A 17,288-nucleotide genomic window follows, 5' to 3' on the forward strand; every position below is an offset into this window, starting at 1 on the left:
TCTTCAAGTTGCGCGATACTTATTTTATAGAGGTAGTAATTCCGGATATGGTTATAGGAGTTTATGTAGTAATACATGTAATACAAACTTATTAGCAACATTGCCTCCGGCTTGTTCGACACGGCCTATGTCTTGTGATGTGCCTGCACACTTTACTAGCTGTGGACGTGCAAGAAACATGCGAGACATGGGCGCTATAACGTAAAACTATTCCAAACTTTTCTATTCCAATTCTGCTATCAGCCCTCCACGAATGGTCAAAAACTTTTTTTGGACCACCCCACTTCACCTGTCTGTCACGAGACGTCACGAAAACCGCGATACCTCCCCATCTGATATGATGTGTACACATCGATTATGCATGATTTGATAGAAAAAAGAAAAACAGTTATTTCTGATTCGACGCCTTTTCGCCATTAGCCCCCGGCTATTGGTCAAAAGTTTTCAGGCTGCACCCACTTCACCTGCCTGTCGCGCGACGTCACAAAACCGCGAAAGCTCACCGCGTCAAAGTGAGGTGTACGCATTAAAAATGCATTAATATGCCGAACGAAACTGATTTTCTTTCAGAATAGCCGCAGGCTGCCCCGTTCCGAAAGGAATAAAAGATGCCTGCTGCTGATCGCTCAGGCGCTGGCTACTCGCACCTGCCGCACCTGCCGGAGAGCATGGGTTTATTCGCGTATAATGAAGCTTTTGCGTGGCCGTAAAACGCTTTCGAGCTCGTTCGGCACGTTTACGACCTCATTCTGCCAACTCATCATTGCTGAGGATCCGTTTTAGCGCCATTCTTAAGCTTCCGTTGCATGCCGCCGCGATTTTCGATCAGCCACCGCAAGCTAACTAAGGGAAGGCGGACCAATCGCAGACGCCGGCACCACCCTCTTCATCCGGTTATCGATTTTCAGTGCACTGGCTTTGCCACATCGAATCCCTCTCCATTTGAGCATTCTCCTCGCCTCTTGTCAGCCAATTAGATAGGACAAGCCGTTCAGTGTAAGCAATGTTATTCGTTTTTCAAGCAAGCAAAAGTGACCTCCTATGAACGAGGAGAGCGTTTGATTGGTCTGCTCAGACAACCCTGCGGATGACCGCCCGGTGCTTGCGTCGGTGGTTACGCAAGTTTGACGTCAGGAGATTGGAATAAAAACATATTGAAATAGTTTTACGTTATAGGGCCCTATGACATGCAGCGGCTTACTGTTTTATTTCATCGTGTAATGTAATGGCGTGTATGTGCAGACGCCCTGAAATTTCACGCAGCCTAGCTCACGCACATTCAGAGTAAAGTTTAGTTCGGTTTCTTGTCCTCGCTTCTCCGTTGGAACTTGAAGCTTCGCGGACGATGATCGGCAGTTGTTGATGAAATGCAGATAGGAAGCGATGGAGGTCAGATGTACGAGAAATATTTATAGGTGAACTTTTCTATATACATGGCAGGTAAAACAAATACATTACAAACGTGAACAATTCATAAACAAAATCTCACTCTTCAACTGTCTCAATGGCTGTTAGAGCCCACACTCGCTTTAACGTACATAGTACGGAGGCTCACTGATCAATCAGCAATTCTGATTTCAGCCAAGTCTGAGGAACAGCATGTCATCCCGATATTTATAGCCCAAATATACAAAGAAAAAAAGGCGGTAGGGCCGTTGGCCCGTCCCCCAGTTTCAGTTGCCAATGAGAGTCAACCGTTTGTTAAGCCACAACCCAAAGGGCTGGGCTTACTCTTAAAAGTAAACATATTGGAAAAGCTCTTTTCCTTCTTCCCTAAAACTCCGTTGCCCTCTCATTTCTTCGTAGTTAGGGACGGCCTCAGCAAAGCACGCCAAGCCCGAACAAGTTATCGCTAGGCCGCCTCAAACCCCAAGGGCGTCTCAAGGCCGCAGATGTCTCGGAAGCAGGCGCATCGACACCACGTACTACAGCTGCACTCAAGGTTTGTCCGCGTGGGAGACTGATGACCGTCCTTGTTCTTCAAACTTGTCTACAAGACAAAGTTCTCCGAGTGCGTGTTTACAAGACGCCGCCGTCCGAATGCGCTCCTCACATGCGCACCGCATCTCTACGGCGCACACTGTAAGCTGTCGTTTTACGCCACACAGGCTTTTCTCTGCACCCAGCCTCCAAGGCCACCGATTGCCTTCCGAACGCGTTGAAGTAGATCCCCGCTCCGTATTGGCGGCGAGGAGTTACGGAGTCGCCATCTATCGGAAGCGCCTCGCTGGCGTAGTATGAGGGATCACGAGGCGCGCTCCTCATAGGTTTTGCTGTCAGCGCTCACTGAAAACACCACGCGCGAGCTCTTCCGGACATTTCTGTAAATACTTTCGAAACGAGAGAAGTTTTTTACTATCTAAATAATAATCTTGGGCAAACTGAAAGCACACAATCGCTATCTCTTTACCGAATACGTGAACGCCACTGAGCGCGGTAGCCGCGATGGGGTCTCCCGAACCGGCTTCTTGCGTGAAAGGTAGGTAAACGCTGAGAGCAAACTATGTGAAATATGTTCTGATAGTGTTTGTATAACTAAATGGAGCGTAATAGAAAGAAGCCTCAATGCAGCGATCACGCAGATTCGCAGCGACCGACTGCGCGTCTGCATGACCGACTATTTCGCTTTCTCCGCGCGCGCGTTTTCGCACCATGCCATGAGCGTTAGGCCGCAGAATATTAGCATTTGACAGTATACAAGCAACCATTGTTGCGTGGGCGCTATCAGAGCTGTTTAAAAATAATTTCATTGTAGAGACTTCGACGCCTACGGGGACTGTGATGTGCCGTCGCGACGATTCAATCTTTTTTTCTTCTAAATTCTTTGACCTTTCAATATTATTTCTCGAGTTGCGTCGCACTGTATGTTTATCGGTGCTCTCAACGTGCAATTTCCCGCTGCTCCTTTTTTGTAATCCAGTGCATTAATTCATAACACAAACATGACCATATGCCATGCTTTTTTTAAATGTGCTTCTTACCGCTGCCTTTCCACTCCACTGAACTTGCCAGTATCTATAGCATCGACAAATTCATAGATCACACCGTCATGACATTAGTCGGGCAGCGGGCTCGGGCGAGCGTCTCAGTGCGCGTTTTCAGAACATCGCAGACCAGGCGCCGTAGTAGAAATCTTCCTCGCGTCTGTGCTTGCTGCATACCCGAGTTGTAGCCGACGACTGTTTGCGGGTTTTATCTTTCGCGAGCTAAGCTTCACGCAGCTTCTTGTCCTGCGGACGTGTGAATAAGGCTGACACCGGCCTCCGTTACGTGCGTCCGGCCCTGCGGCACCGAGCAGTAGCCTATTATGTTGCGTGCCTTCAAAGCCAGCCACTACCTATTGTAATGCTTTCAAGCGTTGTAAAGGAGACACTCGAAGCGGGAAAATTTCGTCACTAAATGAGGACCGCAGCGTACGAGGGGATTTTAACTCGTTTTCAGCTCGCTTCGGCGCTCCCGAAGCAGCCGGCGCGGCCGCTATGTCCACGTGATCCCTCCTAGCACGTCACGCCGACAGTGGCGCCAGCTTTTCCAGTGGTGGAGCTCGAGGCCAATATGTAGCACATGGTCAAGGTTGCTAGCCCTTCTTAACCTCGGTGGCGCCTCCAATTAGCCAAGTACTCGGGAGCAGCACCACAATACCGCGTGCAGTAGTCCCCTTCAAGGCTGGTCTGTGTGGACTCGTGTGACCGTCGGCGGACTGCCAACACCGTGCGCACAATATCGACTTCCCGGAATCGGCACCCGCCCTCCTGGCGCCTGCCGTGACGCGTCACCCAACACCGCGCGGTTCCTGTGACCCCTCATAAGACAGAAACGGTTGCCCCGCTGACATGGGGTGGGGGGGTGTGAACCCCCTCTCTATACACCAAGCACGTGGGCGACTCGCGACACTTAAGAACACGAGCAATCAAAGCGACCTTACACTCAGGCTCGGAAACGCTTTCTCCGACTCATATTCCCCGAAATTATACTCAGCCAAGATTACCTCCCCATATATTTACCAAAATTCTACTCAGCTGAACTTAATTTGACATATATTCACCAAATTTCTACTCAGCCGAGCTTGCTTGGACTCGTAATCACCAAAATTCAACCCAGCCAAGCTTGCTGTGACTCATATTCACCAAAATTCTACTCAGCCAGGCACACACGAACTCAGCCTCAATGTTCGGCCCAAGTCTGAGAGCTTTTGTTTAAATGAATTCACCGAGCTATGTATAGATTACGTTAAAGTTATGACGTGTGCGGTGCATAAGCAGACATTCCATATGAGTCTTTGTTGCATCGGGTGAAAATCAAGACAATTCTACGCATTGCAGTCAGTTTTATAGGATTTAATTGCCCACTGCCTGAAAGCTTCGCCTCAGCCACGTGCGCTTTCTCACTTTTCTAAAAAGAGCGCCGAAGATGCATGTGTTGTTCATAAAAGTGGCAATGTTGTCTCAAACACGCTGCTGATGTCATTGCAGAACATTTCTGTTCGGCATTTGATGTAAAAAAATGGTTCTAGTTTAGTAACTTTCCTTCTCCGTTTGGTGTGCTATTTAGGCTATCAGTAAATGAAGACCTTGTTCTCAAGTGTATGAAACGCGTCAAACATTCCCTTCCTTGTGGTGCTGATGGTATACCGCCATCACTGCTTAAGACGTCTTCTTACAAGCATCTTTGACAGTTTCCTAAAGTCTAGTACGTTATCTAGCGCTTGGCAGTGCTCTAAGTCGGGGGCCCAGCCCCCCTCCATTTTTTGATGAAAGGCAAGGACTCCCCTCGGCATGTCAACTGCAGCACCCATTCGACAAACGCTGGAGGCGATTTTATTACCAGTAGCGCCCTGTTCAGGACGATTCTAGCTTTCCAGTTTTTTTTTATTAATGATTTCATTGCGATTAATCAGTTGATGTGATCATAAACAGGAAAGCAGATATTGTCCCACTACTGCATGCATTTTTGCTGAGGCACTGCACCACCCTTGTTCGACTAATATTCTCGACACAGCATAGTGAAGGTTCACCGTTTAGGATACAAGTTTATTTTCCTTCGTTTAGTTGTGCATTATGAGCGCTGTGTTATACCAATTATGTGTGCATTCTGTCCACATTTGTAGGCAAATAGGTGTGAAATCATAATCTATATTTTTTTACCAGTGCCTCGGTTGTCAGTGAAGCAAGGCAACTCATGTTCTGTGTCACATTCTCGAATTGAACACCTCTTCTATTCGATTCGTATTCACAATTGCTAGTGTTCGTACACCCGACATATTTGAGTTTCGAAGTGTTCGAGCGGCGAGACACGTGGTTTACCTCGGCCACAGATTACGCCGCACATAAGCAACAAGAGTTGAAGCAAGCCTTTCTGTTCGTTGCGTGCACGCGTTCTCAAGACGCCTCGACTCTTCCATGGCTCGCAGTGGTGCACGCCAACTTCCTAAAGGAACCAGGAAACAAGTGCCAGTTGGTGAGGCTGACGCAAGGCGTGCAGTACCTGAACCACCATGCAACCAACACGGGTGCGGGTCTGCAGAAGGCGCACGAGCTGTTCCACGACAGCCGCAAACACACGCGCAAGGTGAGCGCTTCACTTGCCGTAATACTTTGATCGCGATTCGAATAAATTTCCTGAAACAATTAAGCAAGGCCGCAGTAATGGCCGTTTTGCGTAAGGACAGATGATTATCTCACGCTTTCGCTATGGCGTTGTGTTCGTCATCAACGGAGTGCGCACTTCCAGCAACAACAATAAGAATAAAAAAGAACAGAAGTCATCGAAGCTTGCGCTATTGCGCCTCGTGTAACATATATCAGTGCACCTTCTACAGATCTAAGGAAAAAAAGAGATTACCTTAATCGGTGACCATCGATGGCCTCGTTGCGGCGAATATGATGTGGCCACATGCATATATTTCTTAATTTAAAAATTTGTGTATATTCTGCAGTATAATCTGTTCGTAATTGTCGCGACACAAGTTTAAGCGTGTTTAGCCAACTAGCCTGCTGTCAATTTTTTAGCACAAAACAAACAAGCAGCCCGTATAGAAATCACAGGGAACAATCCCTACAGTCGACGGTCGTCGTGTTTTTGCAGTGTCACAGAAAGCTCTTAGTGTTTCGACAGTCAGATTCAGCCGATCAGGGGACATTCTCTGCTCGCTTCACCGCATTGACGGGAAGCCCACACTATCCAAAGAGTGCGCTCACCGGAAATCGATCGACAAAAATCGGCGGGTGTCATTAGCATAGCGCATTCACGTCTTCGCGATTCAATGCAAGCGGACCGCCGTAGCAGCTTCAGCGGCGACCTGCTCTTTTAGCCTCACTTCGCTAAGTCGCTCTCCCTCGACCTCACCTCATAGGCTTTTCTAGTACAATCCTCACCCCTCACATATATAACTCCGTCATGGTGAGGGCAGGCGACGAGGAGGTCGCCCTCAGGAGGCTGATCATATGCTTTATTAGCGACGTATGCCTCCTGATTGAAAAGTTCAATCTTTGTAATTGTTGTGCTCACACGTGTGCCTTTGCGTCGTCGGCTTTAGAATAGCTCGCAGTAGCTTCCTTCTGCGTGCATTATCCGATGAGCCACTAGTAGTGATTCTGGCTCCACGGCAACAATCTGCGTTTAATCAACGGCTTCAGTCCCCCAGAGAAGGGTACGCAGCCAAATTGAAAATCGCTGGCATGCCTCGTTTGGCCTGTCGCTCATTGCTGCGGCAGCCCTCGATAAACAGCGCGAATAACGGGATCTTGTAATCAGGCACCGCTGGCATAGAAGCTAACAGCATCAACAAAGCGCTTCAGTGCTACACCTTTACCACGCCTGGAATAAACGCGCCCCTGCGGGACTTGACTCGGTTTCGTCTCCTTTACTATTGACCATGGAGGAAGGAAGAAAGTGAGTAGAGGCCCTGCCCACTCCGAGATAGAACAAAAGTGGGGAGGAAGTCATGTGGTACTCTTTCACTGTAGCAGCCATGTTGTCGTGGCACAGTGGCGGTTTTGTTATGGTGGTGTGTGCTAATGCGTGTGCTGCACCCGTGTTACGGCTCACTGTGTGCGGCGATGAATGGAACGGATGCAAGCACCTGAAACTCGACGTGCCTAATCGCCACGCTCGTCTGCACAAAAAAACTTGTCCGTCGGGTGTTTGCGACGGAATTATGAACCAGCGCAAATCCTACTGTCATTTGCTCTACGTTGACCCCCTATACGCCAGGGAGCGGTTTCCCTCCAAATTCCTGTGTGTGGGTTGACCAGTATGTTGACCCGGCATTACCTACGCTCCAAGAGCGTAGCTAGACGGGGGGGAGGGCTTATTATTCAGCGCCCTCCCCCCCAAAAGCTTTTCGTCCTGTCTTGCACCGCCGACCAGAAAAAACCCGGCGGCGGAAATCATTCTGGCTTTTGTCTAGAATGGTCTTTTTCATCTTTGAAAAGACATTTCAGCGCGATCATTGCGAAATCTGGCTGGATTTCGTGGCAACGCCCATGCACCGGCAGTCACATAACGCAAGGAGCCCCATCCAAGCACAAAGTTTCATAGGCGTTTCGATGGCCTCTTTCATCCACGAGGTGTATAAGGACGGTAATTTGGCCGTGAGCGAAGGGACATCTTGAAGTGTTCAACTGGAGACAGGCCCGGCGCAACGCGGACGAACAGCAAAACACACTGGTCCTGATTTAATTCATAAGCGGAAAGTCTGGACAGCTTCGAATACATTTCTAGCCCCTCTTTCAGTGCCAGCTATTGCGACTCAGGGTAGCGGGCGAGAGACGGACTCTTAGAGCCAACGAGGAGGAGACGAAAATCTTTATATAGTATGTGCAATATAGCCGGTAATAGCAGGTAATAGCATAAAGTAGCGGAGCCGAAGAGCGCACCATGCCAACGCAGCAGGCTTGTGGCGACTCTCTGTCCTAGCAACGGGCGGGCTCTGCTTTAAATTCCTTTGGGTGTCCCATCATCGGCAGGAATGAGGCAGGACCGGTGATGACGTCAACCGCGTCAATTTCCTCTTTCGACAAAGGAGAATTTCAAGCTGCATAAAGCCGGTCTCCACGGCAGGGGTCGGCAGTTCTGTGGAGTTCTGAAGGCTGTCAGTGGATTCGTCATGCTGCTCTGTGTCCCCGGACTCCTTAGTTCGAGCCACGGAACGGGTTCGGCAGTTTCCTGGAGCCTTGCCGGTCGTCACCAAGAGCAACCACTTCGAAAGAACGAAGTGGCGAGTGGGAAGCGCGCGTTGTTTCCATGTAGGCACGCAGTGTGGCACAACGCAGCACCGTGTACGCTGCTAGCGCCATTTGGACAAAACGTAATGAGCTCCGAAAGCGCTTGCATCTCCTCTGAAGCTGTGGTCAAAGCTTTGTATCGCCCACCCAGGCCGTCTACCATATCCGCCTAAACACTTTTTCTGAGCCGCACCAGTGTCATGCACGTCCGTTGAAAACACGGAAGCAGCGGAGGCAGGTTAGGGCATGGAATGAACGTCTCACCACGTGATCAAATATGGCGGCGGCCACGGAATTTCCGCGAAAAGGGTCTATACGTAGCCACGCTTCCTTCACTTTTGCAACTATCAGTGCTCTTGACCAGACCTCTGAGGTTTGGAGCAGTTCACCCCCTTGGAAATTTTTGCTATACAGGTTGTTTCACGTAACTTGAACCAATTATTTTGACAAAGTGGTTAACCGCAGCTGAATGAAAGCAGCGACATATAGTTTGCCGTCAGGTGGCGCTCCTTAGAATATTCTTAAAAACGGAGACGTACAAAAGCACAGTTCGAAATAGGGGATCAGAAAATTTGGGTGGGGTAGTTCATAGTGTTTTTTTTCTCTTCTTTATTGTTTAACCTAGATAAGACATCAGGCAGTGTAATAGCAAGAGCTTGGTGGCGCAACCCACCACCCCGTTCCAAAGGGGACGCTCATAACATCCATCCATCCATCCATTCATTTTATTCCACCTAATTAATTAATCAACTAAAGTGAATTATGCAGAATTTTTAGCATTTACTTTAGGCCAAAGTGCGTTTCGTTGCCTTGTAGAGGGGTTTCACAAACGACAGATCGAAATTTTTTGGTAAAACTGAATGCTGCGGGTCGATTTTTTTCGACGTTTAACGAAAGCCCGCTAATTATGAAATAAAACCACATGGCTGCGCTCGTGCGCTATCTTATTAGCACTCTCAACCGTGCGTCGAGCCTATCGCTTGATAGGGAAGAAGGCCTTTCCGTGTGCCACCGCCAAAGATGCGGACACAGTGTGAAGCCGATGCCTATAGCTCCGGCCGCTCACTTCACCGTGGTCAGCGCGCACGGTTCTTGCGCACAAAGGGCGGCTGAGAGCGCTGCAATACGATAGCACATGAGAGCAGTCACGTGGGTTTATTTCGTATTTCGCAGGCTTTCTTTAAACGCCGAAAAAAAAATCACCACGCAACATGTACGTTGCCACAAAAGATTGCATGGGTCGTTTCTGAGTCCCCTCTACATCGCAACAAAACGCAACTGGCCCTCAAGTGAATACTAAAGATTTTTCATAATTCATCTTGGTTAATTAACCAATTAGTCAGAATATAAGAAATACTCCAAGAAGTGCCACATGACGGTGAACCATATGCGGCTTGGTTTCTTTTGGCTGCGGCTAAGAACCTTTCTTAAATCCTTGGTTCAAGAGACCCGGTATACTGAAACAGTGTAGGGCTGGATATCTTCATAACGATCGTTGCAGTTTTGTACACAACAGTCTGCCCCATATACAGTTGGCCTTCCGAAATGGTTAGTATACCGTCTTTTCACAGAGAGCAGCTCGAATTCCAAAAATTCCAACGCGCAAGAAAAGTTTTAATTTTCACGATCGAACTGCGTTTCAGTTTTACCGCAGAATGGGCGCATAATCCTAATATTGCTAACTGAACTTCAGTAACTATGAACGGCGGCCCAAGTTTGGTCTTGTTTTGCAGGTATTGGTTTTGGTGACCGACGGACTGGCGACTATGGGCCCGGATCCGGTGAAAGAAGCGGGCAAGCTTAAGGGTGCCGGCATAGAAATATTCGTGTTCAGCATCGGACGCTCCATCAGAAGGCACCTGGATATGCTGGCATCCTCGGAAGACCACGTGTTCGAATGCGAGAGCTTCGCACAATTTCAGAAGACCTTCGATGACCAAGGCAAGTGCCCCGCAGTGCTGTCCGCTACGCACTCTTCTTACTATATCACTTTACCTCATATTTTCTTAAGACAAGTCGACTATCACCATATTACCTCGATAACGAGATGCAGCTTCGGACGTCAGTGTTGATGCACATATCTATAGTGGTGTGGCGCTCAACCACTCTGCCAATAAACAAGAAGAAAACTAACATTGGACAAAGTACATCTGTCTTTATATTCGGTTACTGCATTCCATACGTGCTTGTCTGCTAGGTTGAGGGTCTCGCCCGCGCACCCGTATAGCTTTCATAAGCTATCTTATGGTATTACTGCCAAGACGTGCTATTGAATGCAACTGAATAGCACGCCTAGCACATTCTCATATAGCACGACGTCACGAGATGTGTCATCATCAGGGATGCTGTATAAAACAACTGCCAGCTTCGGCGGAAGGCCGAAGCACAGACAACCATAGCAAGGTTATGAGTTGCTCTTGAACTACTCGGCCGATCTTTCATAACTTCACGTGGGTGCTGCTATTTACCCGGACGTGACATACGCTGGTGCACCAAAATTTCTGGCACCCTTAATCATGTTGTGTAGGGCCTGTAATGGCATCGCACAGGCACCACTGCGCTACGTGTAAAAAGCGGCGCCAGCAAAATTACATCACTTACAGATTGGGAACAATAATATTGTTCCGAACTTTTTAGCAGTCTCGGTAGATTTAGGGTAAAGGTCATGCCCTGTCGATCGACATGTTTCGTTGCCTTTTTTTTTTTTTTTGTGCGCTCAAGAATTACGAGGAATAATTCAGTCAAGTAAGTAATGAGACTTGGTCGGAGAAACTTTGGCGGTTGAATAGCATAGCATCTACATTGCAAATGCGGTACAAATGAACTTAAAGCTTACATAACTTAAATATGCACGGAAAATTACGGCGAAGGCGAAGCCTTTAGTGTCCATATATTGCTATCGCAATGGAAAGCCAGCAACTGCATGCTCTGGTCATTGCACCCCTTTTTTTACGTCTATAAACCTAAAGGATGCAAGGAAGCTGTTGATGGCGTCATTACTTAAACGAGCAACGAAACAGGCGGAAAGCATAAGTATATCGCGCTAGCGGGTTACCGTGTTTATATGTAGGTGATAACGGTGCGACGTGAGATTCATGTCGGAGCTCCATGCTATCGCGTCACGTGACTGCCTGCTGAATATTAAACTTTACTGACAGTAAACTTTCTCATCTTTTTGTGGTCAGCGTTAAGCCTTCTCTAACGAATTATTGTCCACGAGAAGCCAGAATAAAATCATCAGCTGCACCAGCTGGGCGTTAGACAAAATACCAAATCGACTGCTCATTCATTTCCTCATAGCAGGTGATGCGGAACTATATCGCTCTATCCTTTCTGCTTCGTTTTCGGACGCTTCGGTAGTCGTTGACGACTTCGAGGCAGTAAGAGTGTCGACTGAGGAAACGCGTCGTACCCCGCGCGGATAGTCGGAGTCACAAATTCAACGAGACACAGCCTATTGCAGAGCACAACCTTACTTCCGGAACTAAGTTCGTCGCTACATGTTTGCTTGTGCTTTAACTAAGCTTACGCTCCAAATGTCTTAAGTACGAAGCAATGGGAAGGCCGTGTACACAGAAACCTTTCACGCTAGAATTGTTTGTAAAAGCGTATGCCAGCCAGTCCTGATGCTGGACACTGTACTGCTAGTGAATGCTGCCAGCCAATATGAATGAGCTACTGTGAGCGAAACGCTTTGCGATTTGCGTGCTCAAGTTAAATCTCCTACTGTCGAACATTCTTATGTGTTGGCGGCGTGCACTTTGTAAGCCTTTTCACACACAGCAGGCAATGCTACACTATAGCGCTATGAAGGCTACAGAGACTCTCTCACAGCTCGCATGCACGAACGAAAAATAGTGCGTCACTTAAAGAGTAGCTAGGCGTCCATGATGGTAGGTGTCATGCAATTCGAAGTAAAAATGAGCCTCAGTCATTATCGTCGCACATTAATTCGTACTTACCACGCGCAGGGTATAACCTCGCGTCATAAGTTGTAATATGATCACCACTATATTTTTATGCTCAAAGCAGGACGAAGGCTTCCTCCAGAGATATCCAGTTACCCCTGTTTTGTGTTGACTTTAATTTGTGCCTGCAAATTTCCTCATTTCATCACCCCACCTAATTTTCTGCCGTCCTCGACTGCGCTTCCCTTCCCTTGGCACCCATTCTGTAACTCTAACGGTCGACTGGTTATCTGCCCTCCCTATTATATACTTGACCTGCCCAGCTCCATTTCTTTCTCTTAATAGGAATATAATATCGGCTATCTCCGTTTGCTCTCCACACTGCTCTCGTCTTCACTTCACTTCACTTTTATTTTCCTTAAAGACCCCTCAATGGGGATATTACATAAGGGGTGGGGTTTACAAATGTGCATTTTAATTGGTGGCCACATGAGTTCAGTGAAGAATATTAGTAATAAGCTTATCAGCAAACGTCGTTGAACAGGTGATTTCAGTTATGTGACAGGGCAGGCCGTTCCAGTCGCTTGATGATCGGCAAAAGAAGGACGCAGAGAAGGTTGTAGTTCGGCTGCGTGGACGGGTTACTTGCAAGGAATGCCCTGTACGCAGGGAACGGCGAGGGGGTGGGGCCAGCACATATGGTGCATGGTGGAGTGAACTGTAATAGAACTTGTGAAAGAGGATTAACGAATCAATGCGACGCCGGGATGATAGCGTGTTTAAGAGGAAGCTTTAGCTCGGGCCCAACTCCGACGCGGCCTATTCAAATACATGTAAAACGCAAAAACGTTTTTATGAGATAACCCCTGGACTGATTTTGATGAAATTTGTCGCATTTGAAAGAGAAAGTTAAATTCTAGTGACTGTTGGAAGCGGAATTTCGATTTAGGGCTTGAAATTTCTTAAAACGATTTTCAAATATTTGACCGTTAGAAAAAAATAGAATCACGAAGTTTACAAATTCATAGCTTTACATCAAGAACTGATATCGCGGTTCTGTAAACGACATTCATTAGATCATTCAAAGCGGACAAATTCAATATGTCGTTTTACATCCTACGTGAATTTGTTACGTTGGTTACAACGGTTTCGCAAAAGCTGTATTTCCCTATGATTAAATTTTTTTATATTCATGTGTAACATATCAATTTTGTCCGCTTTAGATGTACTATTAGATGCAATTCACAGAATTGTATTATCATTTATAGTGGTTAAGTTACAGAGTTGTAAACTTTATAGTTTCGTTTTTGAAAATTTTCGATTTTCGCCAATTTTTAATAAAAAATTGACAATCTAACTCAAAAATTCGAAACCAACAGTCACTAAATTTTAAGTTTGTCTTTTAAATGCAACAAACCTCGTCAAATTTGGTGCAGTGGTTGCGGAGCAAAACGAATTCTCCTTTTACATGTATTTAGATAGGAGCACTCGAGCTAAAGCTTCCTCTTAAGGCGGACTGTGCTTTAAGTAGTGATACGCTAGTGTTATAAGAATACGAAGAATGAATGAATCTTGCCGCACGATTCTGAATTCTTTCAAGTGCATTGATAAGGTAAGTTTGATGTGGTGACCAGATGGGGGATGCGTATTCAATTTTCGGACGTACGAGCGTCTTGAACGCTAGTAGTTTGACGTGTTGCGGTGCATGACGCAGATGGCGTTTTAGGAATCCCAGTGTTTGGTTAGCAGATGCAGTAATGCGCGTTACATGAGCAGACCAGTCTAAGTCGTATGAAAGGGTGACGCCGAGGTATTTAAATGTGTCCACTTTTTCTTAGGTAGTATTAGTAATATTATACGGTGAGTATAAGGGCTGATGGCGGCGAGTGAAGCACATTACTTTACATTTATTGGCGTTAAGGGTCATTAACCAGTGGTTGCACCAGCCTTGCACTTTGTTAAGGTCATTTTGTAAGATACTGTGGTCAGAGTCATTAGTAATTGTGCGGTAGATGACACAATCATCAGCGAACATACGTATTTGAGAGGAAACATTAAGGGGAAGGTCGTTAATATAAATAAGAAAAAGTAGGGGGCCTAGAACACTACCTTGTGGGACGCCAGAAGTTACAGGGAGGGGTGCGGAGGTGCGATTGTTGACATGCACTGACTGTGATCGGTTAGTGAGAAATTCAATAACCCACTTTAAGACGTCAGGGTGCAGGTTCAGCTGGGAGAGCTTGAGTATTAGGCGTTGGTGACGTAACTTGTCAAATGCTTTAGCATAATCCAGAAAAATGGCATTGATTTGGGTGTTAGCATCAAGATTAACGTGTAAGTCATGGACGAACATAGCAAGTTGCGTTTCGCACGAGAGACCTTTACGAAAACCATGTTGGGATGGGTGAAAATAGTTGTTAGCGTCAAGGAAGTGCATAATTTGGGTGAAAATGACGTGCTCCATTATCTTGCAGGGTACGCTGGTTAGGGAAATCGGTCTGTAGTTAAGAGGCGAGTTTTTATTACCTGATTTGTAGATTGGAACGACCTGCCCTTCCTTCCATGTGACGGGGATGCTACAGGAGGATAAAGACTGTGAGAAGATTAATCTAAAGTACGATGCGCAGATGAGTTTAGTATTTTTTAACAGTTTAGAGTTGATGCCATCCGCCTCAGATGACGATGAGAGTTTTAGCTTTTCAATTATTGCCGTTATGCCATGTTCAGTGAATTCGATCGGTGACATAACAGATTGCACAGCTGACGGTGGTATAGGTAACAGAGCATCAGGTTCAGTGGTGTACACTGATGAAAACGCGCGGTTAAATGCATCGGCACACTCTTCTTCGGGGATTACTATATCGTTATGGTCGGCGATAGTGATAGCATTCGGTGGCTTGGGGTTTAGTAATTGCCAGAATTTCTGGGAGTTAGTGTTTAGTACACGAGGCAACGTGTCATGGAAAAAAGAGTGTTTTTCGCGGCGTATAGCCGAGAGATAAACTTTCTCTGCCTCGTAATATTTCTCCCAGGCCACAGCACAATTGGTTTGCTTTGCCGACCGAAAAAATCGTTTCTTCCTGTTTTCTAGAGTTGATAATTTTTTTGTGAACCAAGGTTTATTGCTGTTAGTCGATACTGAAACAACAGGAATGTGGTTATTAGCAAGGTCGGTGATTTTTTGTTGGCAGATCGACCAATTTGCTTGAAGTGTGCGGTTGTGGAATTCATCACTGAAAGTGGGGTAGAAGGACATTAGTTCGTTGTTAATGGCTTCGTAGTTGCCTTTATCGTATAGGCGTATTATTTTATTCCACGATTCTCGTTTTGGAAAGCTAAAGTTAAAGACAGTGTGGATCACTTTATGGTCGCTAATTGCCGGGAGATACGATATCGAAGATAAGCTAGACGGATTGTTAGTTAATACGAGATCTAAAATGTTGGCCGAGTCATTCACCACGCGTGTTGGTTCTAAGACTAGCTGGGTAAAGTTGAAATTAAAGCAGACTTCGAGGAAATCATTTTCGGTTGTACTATGTGACGAAGGTGGATAGTTATCCCAACTGATATTAGGGAAATTAAAGTCTCCAAAGAGCAAAATCTGAGCGTTAGTGTATTTTTTCATTAGTACATCTAGGACGCGGTTGAGCTTGTCCGTGAAGCTAGTGTCTGCTCGCGGGGGGTGGTAGCAAACGCCAAGTAAAATAGTTTGCGGGGTTGCACGAAAGAGTAGCCATAATATTTCAAGGTCACTTGGGTTGTGAACAACGGAGCAGGGCATCGTATTACTAACGGCGATGAGCACCCCGCCGCCTCTAGAGTGCTGGCGATCGTTACGGAAGACATGGAAACCGGGTAGGTCATCCATGACCTCCGCGTCGGATACGTCAGCGGTTAGCCAGGTTTCTGTAAGTATCAACAAGTTACATCCAGATGATAAGACCAGATTAGATACAACGTCACGTTTGGAAAGGAAGCTACGTATGTTAGAGTATATTGCTGAAATAGTACTGTTAGGGCGGGTTGTCGTTATCGAACGGTGTGTTGGATGACGGTGATACAGCGATTGCTATTGGATTTCTTTTACACATTTTGTAGTTTCGTCGTACATGTACTTAGCAGATCCTATGAACAAAGTTTTGTAGCGTAATGAAAATGCAGCTGACTTGGTCCTTGCAAAAGCCAAAAGATGTTTCCGGGCATTCTGCACAGTACGAGAGTAGTCTTCGCGAATGCTATAGTTAGTGCCTTTCAACTTGCGGCCGTTAGACAGAATTTTTTCTTTTGTTTTATAAAAAAGGAACCTTACGATTATAGGACGGTTTCGGTTATCAGAATGGCGGCCGAGACGATGCGCACGTTCAATCGCCTCAGGATGCACGGATGCAAAGCCGAATGATTTCTTCCTCTGCCTGAGCGGCGGATGTAGACGCACTTGGGTCGGGGATACCGAAGAAGACAAGGTTGTTGCGGCGGGCTCGGTTTTCTGCGTCATCGATGCGCGCTTCTATATCGGAGATTGCCCGTGTCGTCACGGCCGCAGAAGTCTTAAATGTTTCAACCTGTCGCTGCAGGTCCTCGATGTGTTGACAGTGGCTCTCGACGGCATGCATTCTTCTGTTTAGTTCAGAAATCGAATTGTTAGTCTCGACTAGTCCGCTTTTTAAACCTTGAATCTCGTTAATTAACTGCGATTGCCCAGCGGATAGCTTCTTTAGTTCAGTTAGTATAGCGTTAGAGTCAGGGCCAGGGTTAGTTTCTATGTCGCCCGACAGTAGCAGCAAAGAGCGCGAGACATGAATACAATTCATTGCGATGGCAAACAGACACTGGGGGCTCGGCAGCAGTACCAAAACATAGTTGCTTGATTTCTTAGCGTATAGACTATAACACTGACTAACCTGCATGTTAAACAGCAGCAGTTTAGTGGACTGTATCGTGGCACAGCCACCGAGCCCACAGGTTGGCGCGTGAAGGCGTTGGGCTTTTATAGGCGATCTGCCAGATGTTGCTGACGCAGGCAGCTCCCTGGTGGTAGGGCCGATCACGCTCGTCACAGGCGGCGCTAGTAGAAGCGTAGGGGGCGCTAGCGTGACTCGGCGATAGACAGCAGGGGCACGGCCAAGGCACGGTTCCAGGCAGATTGAGGTTGGTT

General features: G+C 46.8%; 1 protein-coding gene across 3 annotated transcripts in view; it reads left to right on the top strand.

Moving 5' to 3' along the window:
- LOC142578614 (sushi, von Willebrand factor type A, EGF and pentraxin domain-containing protein 1-like) overlaps positions 1 to 17,288 on the top strand; it is a 266,473-nt gene that overhangs the window by 58,669 nt on the left and 190,516 nt on the right. For 2 of the 3 annotated variants that reach the window (XM_075688028.1, XM_075688029.1), the window contains exons 3-4: positions 5,411 to 5,568; positions 9,959 to 10,166. In XM_075688028.1, the coding sequence (XP_075544143.1) occupies positions 5,411 to 5,568; positions 9,959 to 10,166 (366 nt within the window). Of the gene's footprint in view, positions 1 to 1,851; positions 1,943 to 5,410; positions 5,569 to 9,958; positions 10,167 to 17,288 lie in introns of those variants that run through there. The other variant, XM_075688030.1, reaches the window with a different exon arrangement.

Source organism: Dermacentor variabilis, chromosome 4 (genome assembly GCF_050947875.1).
Source record: "Dermacentor variabilis isolate Ectoservices chromosome 4, ASM5094787v1, whole genome shotgun sequence".
NCBI lineage: Eukaryota > Metazoa > Arthropoda > Arachnida > Ixodida > Ixodidae > Dermacentor > Dermacentor variabilis.